Consider the following 16990-nt stretch of genomic DNA (forward strand, 5'->3'; position numbering starts at 1 on the left):
TGAAGGAGGGAGCTGCGTGTGATGGTGGAAGATGGGCGGAGACACGCGCGTGTAATTATGCCACGTGATGTAAGCTCCCTCAATGGACTCTCACCAGACTCATATTCGAACCGTGATTGCATTCATGAGGTGCCAGCGCGCGTGGCTCGGCTTATTAACGGCTGCCCACACAAAATGGGCGCGCGTGCAGGAAGCGCCACCCATCCAATTAGTGAATCCTCGCGCTGATTGACTCGTGATGATTGCCTTATCCCTCCCACCCCCATGATTGGCCAGGGATGGGAAGGCACGCCCAAGTGATTGTACCACGTGATGTGCGCTCCCTTGTATATAAAGGAGGGCAGAACCATCAAAGACTATCTGCTCCTCACGGAGTTGTCTGAGATGTAAGTGCGGACTCTAGTGTAATATGATTTGCCGTGGCCTTTTCCATCCATGTTGTAAGCGTTCACAAAAAAATCACTTGCGCCTTATCTCGCTGTAATTTTCTCAAACATCCCTTCTCGGTACCATTTGTAATTCTCACCCTCCACGCATATTATTGTAATTAGTATCTATTTTGTTCAGAGTATCGTGTGCCAATCTACTGGGTAACTAATTTTTTTACGGACCTGAAATCTGAGGGTTGTATGGCTGAAGCTAAAAAGTCCTGTAACACCCGCTCCGATTCACAGTTCATGGGAGTTCGCTGCATTCCGTTTTGAATCGTGGTGTCCACCTTTATTTTAAAATGTTAGACGAATCAAATTTGACACCTGCCACAAGCCTAATAAGATTCAACGCCATAATGACTATCTGGATTGTGCAATTGTGCTCTCAGACCCTGTTGTATGTAGTTGGACACGTTATAGTTGCGTTTTACAGGTAGGAACAACAGTTCCCCACTGCCCACCAGGGATTCTGTCGTGCATGGCCCCGCCCCACCAGAGCCCTCCCATTGGCTCGGGCGCCGACCAATGGGAGCGGTGGGTTGGTTGGTAGAGAGGAGGGGGGGGTTGGTGGTAGTGGGAGAGGGGGCACCTCCGCGACTCGGGCCAATGAGGGGACGGGCAATATTTCATTCACAAAATGGAACTGGGGGAGGGTGGCTCCATTCATAAAACGGAAGCCTTGAAAATAAAAAGTGGATCTTTTTGCCTCGTGTTTCTTTCAACATTCCCAGCTTTAAGGTAATTCAGTTGGGGGTGGGGCTGGTCACCTCGTGGTGCCCTTATAAAACTCAACGTTTAACCTACACGACACACTACACTTATACAGTAGGAACAACAGCTTCCACACTGCCCACCAGGGATTATCTGTGTCGTGCACGAAAGCGCTGTCCAACCAAGTTCCTACCTGCCCACTCCGAAGGAACGTGTTTTCGTAACCTGCTTTAAGTATGGGCTTCTGCCGTTGTATATTGGTTTGCAGCCATTAAAGAGTTTTTGCTGGTTTGGTCTCCCACATTTATCTTAAACCGTCCCAGCTCGACCGTTCCATATTCTCACTTGCTCCGGCTAATTGTCACCTTTTAAGAATGTTGTATTTTGGTTCTTGGCATAGTGTCTAAAGAAATGGGGAAACTACTTTCTTTTTATTGACCTGAAATTTGAGGGGTGTATGCAGGAAGCTGACTACGCTTCAAAGTTTGATTGCCATTTCATGGCAATTGTCTGAAATCCACTTAAAATTGTGTAAAATGTAAGACTTGTCTAATTTGACGTTTTTGCAAAGCATCATATCATATTGCCCGAAGCCTAATACGATTCAGCGCCTGGTGATCTGCTGGCTCTCTAACAGACTTCTGAGGCATTTTTCACCAGGATGGTTCTTGCGTAGGAATCTGCAAACTTAGTTTTCTTGGCTTGTAGGGTTTAATTTACTTTCCCCACACCACCTTCATCCGTCTGCTTCTGTTCCTATGATCCATGTAGGTCGACTGCAGCCAAGTGCCTGGATTGCCTGTCGAAGCTTTGCATTTTCGAAGAATAAAGGTATTTGTCCTGCTTGTCACAAATGTGGCGTGTGACACTCGTTCTGCTGCTACTGAATGATGACCTACTGTGGTCGTGTGGGTTGTGGAATGCACCATGCGTCATATCCCACTTGATTGTTGCGGCTTTTCAAATAGGGAGCGAAAGCAAAAAATGAAGCTGCGTTTTTCTGCTCCTCTGCCTCGCAGTTCCAAGAGCATATGCGCACTTGTGCCTAAAGCTTAATTTCTAATTGTTCAGTGGTGGGTTGTGACGTGTGCCCTTTTTTCTCGTATATTGCTATAAAGATATTGACAAATCCTACAAGGTATTTGATTTGTACAAGCGTGGCGTTTATTTTGCATACTTAAAGTGTTAAACCACATTCATCACGATTTACTTCTATAAGGTGCCTTCCATTTAAACTTGCTTGCCATGCTGTCCATTGCTTCTGTCTCTTCCAGGTAGACATAATGTCGTACCCACTTACGCTGCACATCATTGGAGGCCAAGGTGGAAATGCCTTCTCGTTTGATGGAAGGAGCAATGCGGCCACGCTGCAGAAACTCTCGGTGAGCGTTGGAGGCTGGCAAGTGAGGGGTGTGGAGGTGTGGCTGACTGACGGGCGAAGGCAGAAATTCGGCACCGTGGACTCCTCTGCTCAGCAGTTTGAATTCCAGTCGGGCGAGTTCATGTCGCAGCTCTCCCTGTGGGGCAATGGGGCCGGCACGCGTCTGGGTGCCATCAGGTTCAGAACGAGCCGCAACCGTGAGTTCTTTGCCAAGATGACGGACTGGGGGCTCAAGACCGAGTACAAGATCGACGTGGGCTCTGGCATCTGCTTGGGCGTTCAGGGCCGAGCGGGGGCTGACATCGACTCCATGGGCTTCCTTTTCATCAATGCTGTAAAGTCGTCTGTGATCCAGAACATGAAGTACCCAACTATGCACCAGGTTCTGCCTAACGTGCAGATGGAGGAGATTAAAGAAATGGAGTACATAAACGACACCAGCGTCGTGCAGTCTCACACCTTCGAGAGCTCCAAGACGATAACCAAAAAGTCGTCGTGGTCTACGACCAACAAAATCGAGTCCACCTTCAGCCTGAAGGTGTCTGCAGGCATTCCCTTAATTATGGAGGTGGAGACCGGGTTCAGCTTCACCTTGAGCTCTGAGACCACGCACGCATTGGAGAACTCGGAGGAGCGGACGGAAACTCTCACGTTCCCCGTCTCCGTTCCTCCGCACAAGACCGTCACTGTTGTCGCCAAAATCGGGCGTGCAAACATCGACCTCCCGTACACGGCCCTGCTGCGCATCACCTGCATGAACGGTGCTGTCTTTGACGTTCCCCTGAGTGGCATTTACAAGGGGCTCACCTACACCAAAATGACCGCCCGTGCTTCTGAGAAATAGAGCAGCATTTTGTACCCTGTTTGGTCAAATGTTCTAAAAATAATAATTATGGCTGACTATGCAATAAAAGCCTTCTGCAATGCAATTTTCTCTTTGTGGTTGCATGTAAGCAATTGGCCTTTTTATGTTTCACAGACGGTGGGTATTTTACCATTTGCTGTTGGCATAGCTTATTGTTCCACTGAGCTTCATATAGTTTATTCCCCATTACATAGCCATTGAATCTGGTTCAGTGGCATCGTATTTTTCCACTAGATTGTAGCATTGTCAAATGACCAAGTTATTCACAACTTAAGATTGGATTTTATTTGGCGAGCTGCGTAGGGTGGTGCGTCACGTGGTGCTGAGCCTGCCCGAAGTGCTCTATGAAATACAAATCGAGGGCGTAGCTATGCACGACAGACAAATAATCCCTGGTGGGCAGTGTGGAACTGTTCCTACCTGTATAACTATCCAAGCAACCAACCAATTTCCCTATCATCACACAATCGCCCTAGCAACCAATTACCGATCTTCATCCAAGCAACCATCATTAAACAATCACTCCATCACCCAATTACTTCATCAACAAATCGCCCAATGACCCCATTAGGCAATCGCACTATCACCAAATTACCCCATAATCACCCCATCACCCAATATTAGCACATCACCAGTCGCCCACTTAGATTGCTATGTGGAGCTCGTCTCACACGCATCGAGGTGGCGCGCCATCACGAGATTGGTAAACACATGAGATGCACCATGACATCTGACATTCCTTATTTAATGCCATGGTTGAAATGCCCGCTTCTATGTTTCATCAGCCACCTCTGGTTTGCAAGTCCAGTGTGCTGACCATTATACTACCGTCTCGGCATCCTTATATATCTCCGCATATAGCATACTGTAATTGTGGCGAATTTCAGACCCTACCTCTATCAACACCCTTGCTCAGTCACCGATCGTATATCTACGATTATTACTACTACAGTATGAAATTGCTCTAAGAGGATTGTGTTGGTCGTCCACACTCTCCCCACGCACTTCCACATCCGCCATCACTAACCAAAGCAGCACATGTATGTTGATTACCTGTGAATAACCCCCCCCCCCCCCCAACAGCAGATGTCCATTGTAATTTATATGAATACATTAACCCCCTTCTGTTATTCGCGCCTGATTGGCTTGCAAGTAATGGCATCCCATTTACGCCCTCTGTTTAAGACCGAAACAGGGGGATTTCTGCACACCTCTAGCTGACGCCTGATGCTGCTGGTTGTAATTACCGGCGACACGTCGGACTCGAATTGTAAATGTTGCAGATTTACTCTACAACAAACCGGTATATTGAACTAGTAACGAATTGGCATTTTATGTTTACCTGACAAACCTTACGAATTGGCTGTGTGGGTGGTGGCGGGTTTAATAACACATTCATATTTACGCAATCTAACCCAAAAAACAGAACCAACCGTGTTGATTAACGATAATGGGAGGAGGTGAATCAAACACGTGCTGCAGCATGGCTTTAGTGCGACAGATGCGACCACAGTCTACGTAGAATGTATGTATGCGATAAGGTGGCTGGCTGTCATGTAAGTTGTGTTTTTCTTTATGTAAAAGGAATACACCATTTCATATGCAGGTTCAGCTCGAGAATAGCATTGCATTAACTTCAAATACAAAGACACAAATCCCCCGTATAGCTTTAACAGACTTGGGGCAAGGGCTGTTAGCGAGCACAGTTGAAGGCCGGCACGGCACACGAGGGGGTGGATGGCCAGCACCACACCCGACCACCTTTGTCTCCCTAGTGGCCATGTGTATACACCGCACCGGGTACTCATTTAAGGCTGAGTCTACCTAGGGGAGGCCCAGAACTGGCTCAGATATAATAGTTACCGGTGTTGGCCGTGACCGTTCCTCACTAATCTCTTCCAGGTGAACACAAGCACAGCGCACGCGTTCGAAGAAATTAAGAATACACAGATGACTAGAAATGTCTAAAAAATGTTTTACAAAGTTGCTTTATTTATTTTTGTAACAGTAAAATCCCGTAATAACAGTTGTAGACGTTCTGCATATACTTAATAGGCGCGTACATAATGTACGGGCTCCATATTGCTTAAGCAGTCGCAATCATATTATGCAAACGTGACAACTGTGTATACATAGTTAAGCAACAAACAACTGGAGAACACCTGATTATTGAATACACATGCAATATATTTGTTTCTGTGGAAAGCTATACGCCGCAGAATCAAAAACAATGTTACATAGGTTTATATGTTTTTTCAACAACTGCACTTATATATTTTTTTGTTACGGACGCTAGGAAGCACAACACAAAGCACGCGTATCAGGAAACGTGTCACTGCTTGATGGGTCAGCCATCGTTTCGCAAGTTGTCTACAACCTACGAAGGAGCATTGGCAAGGGGGAATCCGTGTCGTGCGCCTTCCCCGGCCACCTACACTCTGTGTGGAGCATTACAGGTCTCGTGAGTGCGTGGTAGCACTCATTGGGAACGACTGTCGACAGGGAACTCAGCAGGCTTTGTTATCGCGTCACGAGCGAGGTGGGTCAACATCCATCGGCACGTCGACGGCAGAGTTGGTCAACTCAGTCGTGCATCGCTCTCGGTGTGGGCGATCGAAGCGACCGAGTTTGTCTGTAGTGCAACGGGATGGTGGAGTTGTCGACTGGTGAGCGTTTGTTTAACACGTAGGGTTTGTTTAACACGTAGGGTTTTCCAAAGTTTGCTTAAAAAGTCGACCCAAAGACAGTTGAGCGCTTGTGAAATAAACTCAATTCGTCAAGAGCATCTGTGGCCTTAAAATGAAAAAATAATAGGTGTGACATTTCAGGAATTGGCCCTTCTTCTTTCTTTAAAACTGCTTCCCGTGTTTAGTTTGTTGTCCTACCCCCAAACCTCCGATTGGCGCGTTTTTTATGTGCGGTGCGAAACAAGTTAAACATACATAGAAACGCCGCCTGTTATATATCGTTTACCTCTTAAGGCAGTGCTATTGAGTGAGCGGGAATGTCTGTCATCTGTCCCTGTAGCACCACTGGTCAAGGCAGCAATCGCCAGCTAATCTGAGTCTCGTCGGCTCGCCGTGAAGTCCGCAGCCTGCTTCCGGCACGAGCGATGGTCGCTCAAACCTGCGATCATCGCATCCGCTTAAAACGCGCTTGCAAAAATAAATAACACTCGACGTCAGCATGAGCTACTCCCCGTTGCTTGAAAATGTTTATTTTTAAAAGCCAATTTTGCTCGTTAACCGATGTTTTACTTTAGCGTGCGAGCCGTGCAGAACTCGATAACTTGAGACGGTGGGGTGAGCGTTTCAATCATCGATCTCTCCCGGGGGTTATGAATGTGTACAGGTCCCCCCCCCCCCCCTTGGGGAGTGAAACTTTCTAAACTGCTGCCTCCCTCCCTCACCAAGGAGGGCCCCCACCTTCCTCCAACACCTCCCCCGTCTCCCCTTGGGAACGAGTGGCGTTGCCACCGATACGGTGTCGGCAATCTTGCCCGATCTGCCGCAATCCTCCGACACCGGAGAGCAGTCCGCGAGCGATAACGCGGTGGGGGGACTGTTTGTGGCATGCGCGCGGTAGTTTTTTGTTTATTTGTTTGGGCTCCAAGGCTTCGCGAAAACCCTCCAGGTCACTCGTAATCCCACCGCACTTGCCGCCATTCCACTGCACTCACCAGGTTTTTCTTCACATGCACCAATTGTTTTTTGCCGATGCCAATCGAGTCGTTGAGACACTGCGCACGCCTCTCGTTGCAATAGTCCCCTCGGTTAACGTTTTTAATCCGTTCCACGAAAACCACTGTTAACCGAAATTACTGAATCGAATAGAGGAATTGCATGTTGAAAGCATTAATCCATTCCAAGACCATCGGAAGTTTCCCTTTTTAGCCCTAAAAACATAGTTTATAAAGCAAATTACTCGCCCACTCCTTTTTTCCTCTTGGGATTTCACTTTAGGGGCAATTACAATCACCATTAATTAACTTACGAGTTGAAAAAATAAGCAAAAATCACTGAGTCTGCAAGAGCGCTGTTTTCCACTGCCAAAACGTAATCATACCGCGAGTCAAAATTGTAACGTTAGTTGAAACCATGGAGTCCCATTGGGAGTTGAAACGTTAACCGATAAAAACGTTAACCGATGTCATCACTGTAAACCAACGACGGTGCTTGCATCAACCGTGACACATGCTCGCAACTTATGCACGTACAACACAGAGAGCATCTCTTATCTTGATTCGAATCAAGAAACCACGTGGAAACCGGTCCAGAGCTTTCGCTTGTCTTGAATCACTGCTGCTGAAATGATGCACTCCAAGAAGACTGTGCGGCTGATGGGTTCTGTTAGAAATATATTTATTTATTTTACGAAGATATTTATCTCGACTTGAATGAGCCCTCCGCACAACGTCACGCGGCACACACGGACGGCCGTTCTGAAAAACCGAGACTGCTCCGGCTAAACCAGGACGATTGATATAGCTTTCATTTAGACACAACAACAACAACCAAAAATTCGCCACTAAGAGGCGGTGACGTCACGACGGCGCTTGTGCCAGGCTGTGTGCACTTTAAGGCCACGTGAAGTGTAGGACATCCGCTTGCAGGAGGAGATCGCGGGGCAAACCCAGGTGCCATGGGTTGAATGACTGAGATGACTGGCCGATTTAGACATACACACGGACAAATGCACTCCTCTACCGTGACTAATTTAAAATTCGAAGCTCTCTGCACAAATCGCGTGGAACGTGACTTGTCGCGCACAGCGTTGCGACCTCTGCTAGTCAAAGGCGCTGTGCAGCCCCTTGAAGTGGTAGATGATGTAGAGCAGCACGCACGTGATGAGCACGTGGGCGGCGCACACTCCAAGCGGACCGTAGCGGGACAGGTCGTGACAGAACTCAAAGACGGCGGTCTGCGCCTCAATCCCCGTCTCCTTGGTCGACGTGCTCGGGGTCACGCTGCTCTTCGGATTTGGCATTTCTACCTCCGACACGTAGGGCGGGAAAGTGGGACACGCCAATAGGTTGCCCTCTTTTTTAATATCTCTCACAGCTTTGCTGCCTTGTTCGCATGTTACGGCGTCGGGGTGATTGTGGATATATTTACGTGCCATGTGCACGCCATGCGTGCCCTCTGTGTGCGCGTACCATTACATACGCAACATACACATACACGCCTGCCCGCAGATTGCCCACGTCACGCTCACACACGCCTCCGAGCGCATCGCCCATCATCCATTCCCTCGAGCGCAGTAGACTCCAACCCCCACCACCAAGCGCGGTGTCCGCGGGAATCCCAGATGGCACGGAGCTCAAGGTCTTTCCTTGGCAGTCCACTTTCCTGCTCTTGTAATCGCACGTGCACTTGTGAGCCGACCCAGGATCGCAGAATGTCTTCCACTCGGGCGGCAATGGCGGCGCTTTTGTCTGGGCGAGGCAGCCGCGGAAGAGGACAGCGAGCAGCAGCGCACACTCGAGCCACGGGCAGTCGCGTCCCATCGCCTCCTGATGCGAGCCTGCGTTGCGCCGCGTGCATGGGGTTAGAGAGACCTCTTTGTGAGAGGAACGGAGCGGGAAGAAAGAGACGATGCATAGTGCGCGTTGTTCTGCGTGACGCGTGTGTGCGCACGTCCGCGAGAGACGGGTCTGCAACTAAAGCTACCGAACGGGAGGCACGACCGGACCTGCAGGCCCCGCCCACTTCCACTAACCACGCCCACTCCATCAATTAGCCACGCCTATTTTCGCTACGCCCTCGTTGGGTCCGCCCACTTGAATTAACCACGCCCACCCCCTCACTATCCCCTGCCCCGCCCACTCCATCACTAGCCCCGCCCGTACCTTCACTAGCCCCGGCGACCGCTCATGTAGACCCGCTTCATTTGCCCCTATTATCATGATTCGACCGTGGGGGGCAGGAAATGCTACAACCGCCGGCTACAGAAATCAGATTATCGCGAAAGCTTCGGGGGACAGGAGGGCAGCGGTTCTCAAACAGAGACTGTGCCGGCCAAACCAAGACGATTGGTAGCTTTAATTTAGACAACACATCCTCGTCATTACATCTAGACAAGTAACATGTTCACGTATAAATAGAGAGAGAGTGTGTATTATTGTAGTTTAATGTTATCATAGCGAAGTCACCGATATCCGTATTATGAGCTGTTTAACTGTTCCATAATTTCGCGTAAAGCGTGGTGTGACTTCAGGTCTTACTCATGTACGTCCGTGTCATTGTATCTGCGCCACGTGCTTTTACACAGGCTGCGTGAACATGGCCCGCACTGCATAGGCTCAGCGATAAATTGTGTTCATGCGGCACGCGTGTTGTGTTCATTCATGTGCAGGAATATTATCTCGTATGTTAACATTATGCTATGTTACGCATATTATATATTCATAACTTGCTCCGTGGAGATGAATTAGTTGTGTGCACAATTGTTAATCAGCCTTATTTTCTCAATAAACTTGAGATAATATTCCATCCATTATCGTTATTATAATTCACTATATGTGAGTCGGTATAAAGGCAGTACGGGGGACGGGAGGGGGGATCTTTGTGTTGTGTATATGCACGTGTATTTAAAAATATAGAAACTAATACGTGTGTGTGTGTGAGCTCGTCTTATAAAATAGACGCCCAGATCACATTACGAGTCACGGCCTCGGCTTAGTTTTTATTAAAAGTGTTGTTCTACTCTTGCGTACGATTGGCCGCCCTTTGGTGAGGAGCTCGATTACGCCAATGTCAAGGTCCTGCTGCTGCTCGCCACGACGAGCAGAGAGAGAGAGAAAAAGTGTCGTTTGGCCGCTCCTCCGTTGGAGGAGTGCAGGCCACAGTGGGTTTACTGTTTGAGCCATAGTTCCAGGTTACATTGACACAATATCATTACCGTGGCTTGTTTCTTTAACGTATCTCTATGAATATGTATCCCTATGTGTCTTTGTGGTTTACTATATCGTCCATAGTTTTCGTTGCATAGACAAAATCACCAGACTGTGGCTCGTGTCTTTCATTTCCCATTCGTGGAGAAGACGTGCACAGCGGCCTGGTGATGATGATTATGTTCTGATGCGGTTGATTGTTCCACCGGTGTCGTGAGGGAGGAGGAATGTCAGAGCCAGGAGGCTTGCGATGATGATGATTGTAACTCGTGAGGTGTTCATTTCCTTTACGCTCCTCCGTTACGAACACGATGAGTGGAACCTTGTAGGCCGGCCACGTGTTTTTTAGGCTGTTTCGCTCATGTAGCATTCCGGCCCCAATTAAAAAAAAACTTTTAAGACCTAGTCGGCTACATGTGTTACATTAAAGGCTGATGTATTATCATTCGGAATTGAGCCGTTGAGGACTGATAGCCGCTCTCTGTCTTTGAATGATGTCACCTGGAGCCACAATCCAACTGCGGATTTACAAAGCGTCCAAAATGCGACTCAAGGCGCACTACATACACAGTGGGCGTGTGTGTTGTGAGGATTATTACAGAGGGTGGCGGGTCACTCATAGGCAGAGGAATCAAGTAAGGTGTTGAGTCTGAACTTGGGGCAGGGAGTCAAACAGCTCGATGGCTGTGGGTAGGGTGTATCGGTAGTCGATGCAACACCGCCGGCTAGCACTGGCATGTTTGTGATGCCGGTGCTTCATGTGCATGCGTAGTTCCCTGCAGTGAATTGCGGGAGAGTTTGATCGTTGGAGTCGCGTTTAATGATCGCCTCGCGTCGTGCACGTACGCGTGTCCAGACACCAGTGCGGTGCCTTGCCTGGTTTAAACAAATGGTCGTGGGTAAAATAATAACCAGGAATGTCTATATGGGCTAGTAAAAGGTAATTTCCTTATTAAACAACAAAGGGTTAACTGGTACACACACAAGTATACGTGGAGTGTGATTCTTTAGCATCAATAAGTGTTTTTTTATATATAATTCGGTGCACGAGGAATAAAAGTTGTGCTACAGAATGCGTTGCATCTACTAAATCCAGTACTGTGTGGGATGAATTTGCTATCCTCCGTCGTGTATAGCCCCACGCTTGTACATATTGAATACGAACGAAGAGCATGTTACATTAAATAATAAATTGTGCATTTTTGTTTACGTCCACTGACGGGGACGGAAGATGCCGACGTTTTGGCTACTTTACAAACAATCTATATCGTAATTTTGTCTTCATTTAAACAATTTACTCCTTTTTGTCTGTTCGTGTCATGGTACGAATCGACCATTCGGACATTTCGTCGAGCAATGAACACCCCGCGTTGGAGAGAACGGTTCGACAGAAAAATTATCCGAGTTGCTTTAAACCCTCATGGAGATCAGAGAAAAACTCTGCTCTGTGCTCTGGCTAAGAACACGGTCTGTCGTGTGGCTGGCGATACGTCCGATCATTTTGGTTTTCAGGATCTGGAATGTAGCCGAATCGAGTGCAAAACCAATTAATATGTGGGCTTTAACATGTTGACATGAAACATTTTTTTGTTTACATATCAGTGCGGTACTATGGTCACCCATATCTGTTTAACGTTTCCATAAGGTAATGTTGGAAGTTGTGCTGTGATCAGTCGAAAAATAATCTGCCCGAGCCGATTTGCGCTGCTGCAAATTTAACATTTAACATATTTAGCATCGATTTATGTTCGTGCTAAATAATTAGTTTCAAGTAATACAGTCATTATTTGTCCTTGTTCTGAATTGTATTTGCTTCCTTGTTCTACCTTATTTTATTTGTGTGTGTTTTTTTCTTTTGTCATGTTGGCGACCCAGGTAACTCTTGCAATTGATGCTCATTCTGGTCTCTTGAGTTAACTCGGCATAGATGAGAACCCGCTTTAATGACGACCTAGTGTGTCTGATGAGGTGGCCGGGCTGAGACCATCAACTCGCGAGATTTGAGAACTTGGATTAATCACAGGCAGTGGCTGAAGCCCGGATTCGAACTAGGAATCTAAATGGTGCCAACTCTGTGCTCTGACCTGTGGCATCTGAGTCAGATGGCCTTCAGGGATTTGCAGCGACCAAGTCTTGAACAAAACGATAACTATGTTTATTTACCAGTTAAGGTCCACTGAGCTATTTAGCTCTTTTTCAGAAGTGACCTGGCCACAAAAGATAGCTCAACGAGGTGGTTATCATGTGGACATGTATAGCAGCCAAATTCTCTGAACGCGTGATGTTGATTCTAAATGTGGAGGGAAAACCCGGAGGATCCGCTGCGTTGTAAGGGTGATATCGCAGTCGCAATAAACACGAGCGACGAGGACAATGACACTCGGAAAGGGTTTCAGATTAACATTTTTGGAATTCGATTTTTAAGGGGTTCAATCTCAGATCGATTTTCGTACTTTCACATATGACGTGATAACAGAGCGTCGTGCTTGTGGAATAGCTATTTAGCTCAATAGGAATTGTTAAGTTCAGAAACAGAAATAAAGTCTGTCTCAACTGTTGTACTATACTATGCGTGAACGTATATGCTCCCCACAGGGGCGCAGCTACCTATTTAAACGTTGTGGGGGGGGAGGGCTATTCAATATCCGACTGTGGGCCCCCTCCTTTCTCCAGACTCACTTTTACTGAAATAGCTACAAATAGTTTTAACCCGTATAAAATTATATGTAGGCTATAACTATATATACCAGGGTGCTTCAAAGAAATGTTAACACTTACATGGGACTATCGTTTTTAATAGAAAAAAACGGATGATACAATGTAACATGATATCAAATGTAATGTTAATAGCTTCAACAATTCAAAGAGTCTCCACTTGTTCGCCATCATTGTCAACACGCGCCTGGAATCTTCTCCAGGTGGTCTCCATAGCCTGGAGGCACATTTATTGTGGTATTGTTGCAAATTCTCGGAAGTGTTAACATGTTTTTGAAGCTCCCTATATTATTTTAGTTGCTCTGTGTATTAGGTTTAGAGGAATACAGCCTCACGGTGACAGTATTAATAACAAGATTTTAAAAGGGGAAAACCCCTACTATTATAATATTATGGTACTGGCAAAGGAGGTCTAATGATGTAGATGCTCACCCCGAGTCCTCATTACTTTGATAGTGGATTGTCTTGGAGCTGTACGCCTTTTAGCGTCCTCTGGTCGAGCACCAATTGGGTCGAGGCTCAAAAGAAAGCCGTCCCTTGGTGTGTACCAATCAGTTTCAAGGACAATGCATATTGGACAATGCATATATTATCATTGTATGTTTTTTGTTTGCATTTGACTGCAAGTATTGTGATTAATGCAGACATGAATCCTTGTAAAAAAAATTCAGTTGTGTTGCCAGAAAAAAGGGGAAACCCCTATTATTATAAGATTTAAAGGAACAATACTCAGAATTAAGTTATCCTGTGTCTTGCTCTCATGCCGGCCCCATCGCTCTAGGGTTATACCTCAAAGGGAGTGGATCACGCAACTTCTGCTGCTCTGTTGATGCGATAGCCAGATGCGTTAGTGGGGCTTGGTCCACGGTAGACCGCAGGTTATGTTGAATGAATACATTTAAAAGTATATATTTTTCTGAACATTTAAAAGTATCATCTTCTTTATTCGGGGCTCCCTTGTGGTCGACTAGGCCCCTTGGCGTCAAATAACGGTGTAACGTATCCCCAATGACAGTAACGCGCCCATGTCTCCCCGTCTTCCCCAACCATCATTGACCACCAGCCCGGTCAAATAACCACCCCAAAACTCCAGCAGTGGATTGACACAGACGGGCTGTGCATGGACACGTACATCGCACGGGCCAGTAAAGTCCCCGTAAGCACAAGCCAGCATGCGAATGTGGAAGATTTGGTCATTGGGAAGCGCTTACCTTAGTGAATCGCTGGAATGTTATAACAGCGTTGGCTGTTCCACGTGTGACGACGACTCGTTGAGACGGACGGGCGCGTGTGTGCGTGTGTGTGTTGGATGCGTGAGTGAGTGGGAGACTCTGGGCGATACTTGGTGAGTAAGTGGGAGAGTGAGCGAGGCTTGGTGAGTGAGTGGGAGACTCTGAGCGAGACTTGGTGAGTGAGAGACTGAGCGAGACTTGGTGAGTAGGAGACCCAGCGAGACTTGGTGAGTGAGAGACTGAGCGAGACTTGGTGAGTAGGAGACTCAGCGAGACTTGGTGAGTGAAAGACTGAGCGAGACTTGGTGAGTGAGTGAGAGACTGAGCGAGACTTGGTGAGTAGGAGACTCAGCGAGACTTGGTGAGTGAGAGACTGAGCGAGACTCGGTGAGTGAGTGGGAGACTGAGCGAGACTCGGTGAGTGAGTGGGAGACTGAGCGAGACTTGGTGAGTGAGTGGGAGACTGAGCGAGACTTGGTGAGTGAGTGTCAGACTGAGCGAGACCTGGTGAGTGAGTGGGAGGCTCTGAGCGAGACTTGGTGAGTGAGTGGGAGGCTCTGAGCGAGACTTGGTGAGTGAGTGGGAGGCTCTGAGCGAGACTCCGTGAGTGAGTGGGAGGCTCTGAGCGAGACTCCGTGTGTGAGCGTGAAGGGGATGTAAGACGCTGATAAGTTGGAGCGGTGCAGGCACGTGGTGTAACGGGCTTGTGACCGCACGCTTATCGTGGCGCGCAATGCAGTCACCCCCCACAAGGCCACGGCCACGCAATGTGGCCCGCGCTGCAACCTTCTTTTGTTGAATTCTCATTCCTCAGAGTTTCCGTTCCCGCAATGGTTGCGCTTGAAGGCGTTAAGTCGCTTCGTTTGTCTGGTGGGTGTTTGTTGTTGTTGTTGGGCGCAATCGGTGGGGCTAGAGATATTTGCCATTCGCGACTACTACTTGGCCACTAAAGCACGTGTAGAGAGCATTGTGTTCATATTATTCGTCAGAATATTCTCTTTTTAACGTAAACACGCAGTAATTGGCCGTAGACACCTGAATATACATAACATAGTTTTTTGGGTACGAGCACGTAAATATAAATGTGTCGTAAAACACGACACCACCTAACACAGCCAATTAGTAAGGTTTGTCACGTAAACAGAAAAGGCTAATTCATTCCTAGTACAGCACACCGGTGTGTTGGACAGCAAATCCACAATATTTACAATTCGTTTTGTCAATTATTACAACTAGCATCATCAGGCGATAGCCATATTTGTGAAGAAACCCTCCTGTTTTGTTCTTAAATATAGAGGGATAAACGTGATGTCGTCACTTGTGAGCCAATCAGGTGCAGTGGCCATTGAAATATAACAATTACGATGGGTTATTCATATGGCAATCAACACACATTATACATGCACATTGTGCTTGTACATCCTGCCGTTGTTTGTGTGCACGGAAATCGTAGGACCTGTTGTGTGCTCACAGTTAATCACCTTCGACGTATGGTGACCTGTATAGGCATGCAGTTAAACAATGTATTACTTGATGATTCGCTTTCACGCAGCACTAAGCCTGTAGCTTTCTGAACGGTTACAATTATTCATGTTTAATACGTAGGTTGTCGCGAGCAATATCATCCATAATAGAGGTTTTTGGGTTAGATCGCGTAAATATATAAATGTGTCGTTAAAACCCCGCCACCGCCCGACACAGCCAACTAGTAAGGGTTGTCAAGTAAACAAACCGTGCCAATTCGTCACTAGTACAGCACACTGGAAAATGTTTATATTTATCTCAGTATCTATAGATTATCTAATTAGTATTGACCAGTAGTAACTAGTTTTGCATAGAACTCTCTCTCTCTGAGTCCTCCTCTCTCACTCTCTAAGTCGTCCCCTCTCGCTCTGAGTCGTCCCCCACTCTCAGTGTCTCTGAGTCGTCCCCTCTCGCTCTGTCTCTGAGTCGGCCTCTTTCTCTGAGTCGTCCTCTCTCTGTCTCTCTGAGTCGTCCTCTCTCTGTCTCTCTGAGTCGTCCCCTCTCTCAGTGTCTCTGAGTCGTCCTCTCTCTGTCTCTCTGAGTCGTCCCCTCTCTCTCGGAGTCGTCTCCTCTCTCTCTGTTTCTCTGAGTCGTCCCCTCCCTCAGTGTCTCTGAGTCGTCCCCTCTTTCTGTCTCTCTGAGTCGTCCCCTCTCTCAGTGTCTCTGAGTCGTCACCTCTTTCTGTCTTTCTGAGTCGTCCCCTCTCTCTGAGTCGTCCCCTCTCGCTCTGTCTGAGTCGTCCTATCTCAGTCTATCTGAGTCGTCCCCTCTCTCTCTGTCTCTCTGAGTCATCCCTTCTCTCTGAGTCGTCCCCTCTCGCTCTATCTGAGTCGTTCTCTCTCTTTCGCTCTACGAGAACGAGTGGACACTGCTCGGCGCGTTACAAGTTGAGATTTCTGTTACAAAATAATAACGTACATATGTTGAACTTCTTTCGCACCGCACGTAGCCAACCGCGCTAATCGGAGGTGCGGGGGAAGAACAACAAACAGCACAAAAAGCAGTTTGAAAAAAAAAAATTTCAATATAGATATATAATATGCGATGTTTCGGTCATCGTACTTACACGATCGCTTTGCCGGAAATCGGTTGAGCGGTGAAGTCTAAATTAGACAAATGTCACTGCTTGGAAAGGCAATCCCTTCGTCGCGGACGACTCACCGCTTGGCTCTGGCGCCAAGTGACCCACGCGCCCTGAGCGTCGAGTTCCGCCTCGTCGGGTTTCAGCAGCCGAGCCGA

The 16990-nt window shown here is 47.4% G+C and overlaps 1 protein-coding gene and 1 long non-coding RNA gene across 2 annotated transcripts; one reads left to right on the top strand and one right to left on the bottom strand.

Moving 5' to 3' along the window:
- Positions 1-343: 343 nt before the first annotated feature.
- LOC144736025 (aerolysin-like protein) lies at positions 344-3452 on the top strand. Its single transcript, XM_078618662.1, has 3 exons — positions 344-386; positions 1914-1973; positions 2417-3452. Exon 3 carries the CDS (start codon positions 2426-2428, stop codon positions 3365-3367), a length of 942 nt encoding a protein of 313 aa, XP_078474788.1. The 5' UTR covers positions 344-386; positions 1914-1973; positions 2417-2425; the 3' UTR covers positions 3368-3452.
- Positions 3453-7725: 4273 nt separating this feature from the next.
- Positions 7726-14350, bottom strand: LOC144736026 (uncharacterized). Its single transcript, XR_013588715.1, has 2 exons — positions 14207-14350; positions 7726-8911 (listed from the first exon to the last, which is right to left on the bottom strand). It is a non-coding gene; the product is annotated as an uncharacterized LOC144736026 (long non-coding RNA).
- Positions 14351-16990: the final 2640 nt, after the last annotated feature.

This window comes from Lampetra planeri, chromosome 58 (assembly GCF_965212315.1).
Source record: "Lampetra planeri chromosome 58, kcLamPlan1.2.h2, whole genome shotgun sequence".
NCBI lineage: Eukaryota > Metazoa > Chordata > Hyperoartia > Petromyzontiformes > Petromyzontidae > Lampetra > Lampetra planeri.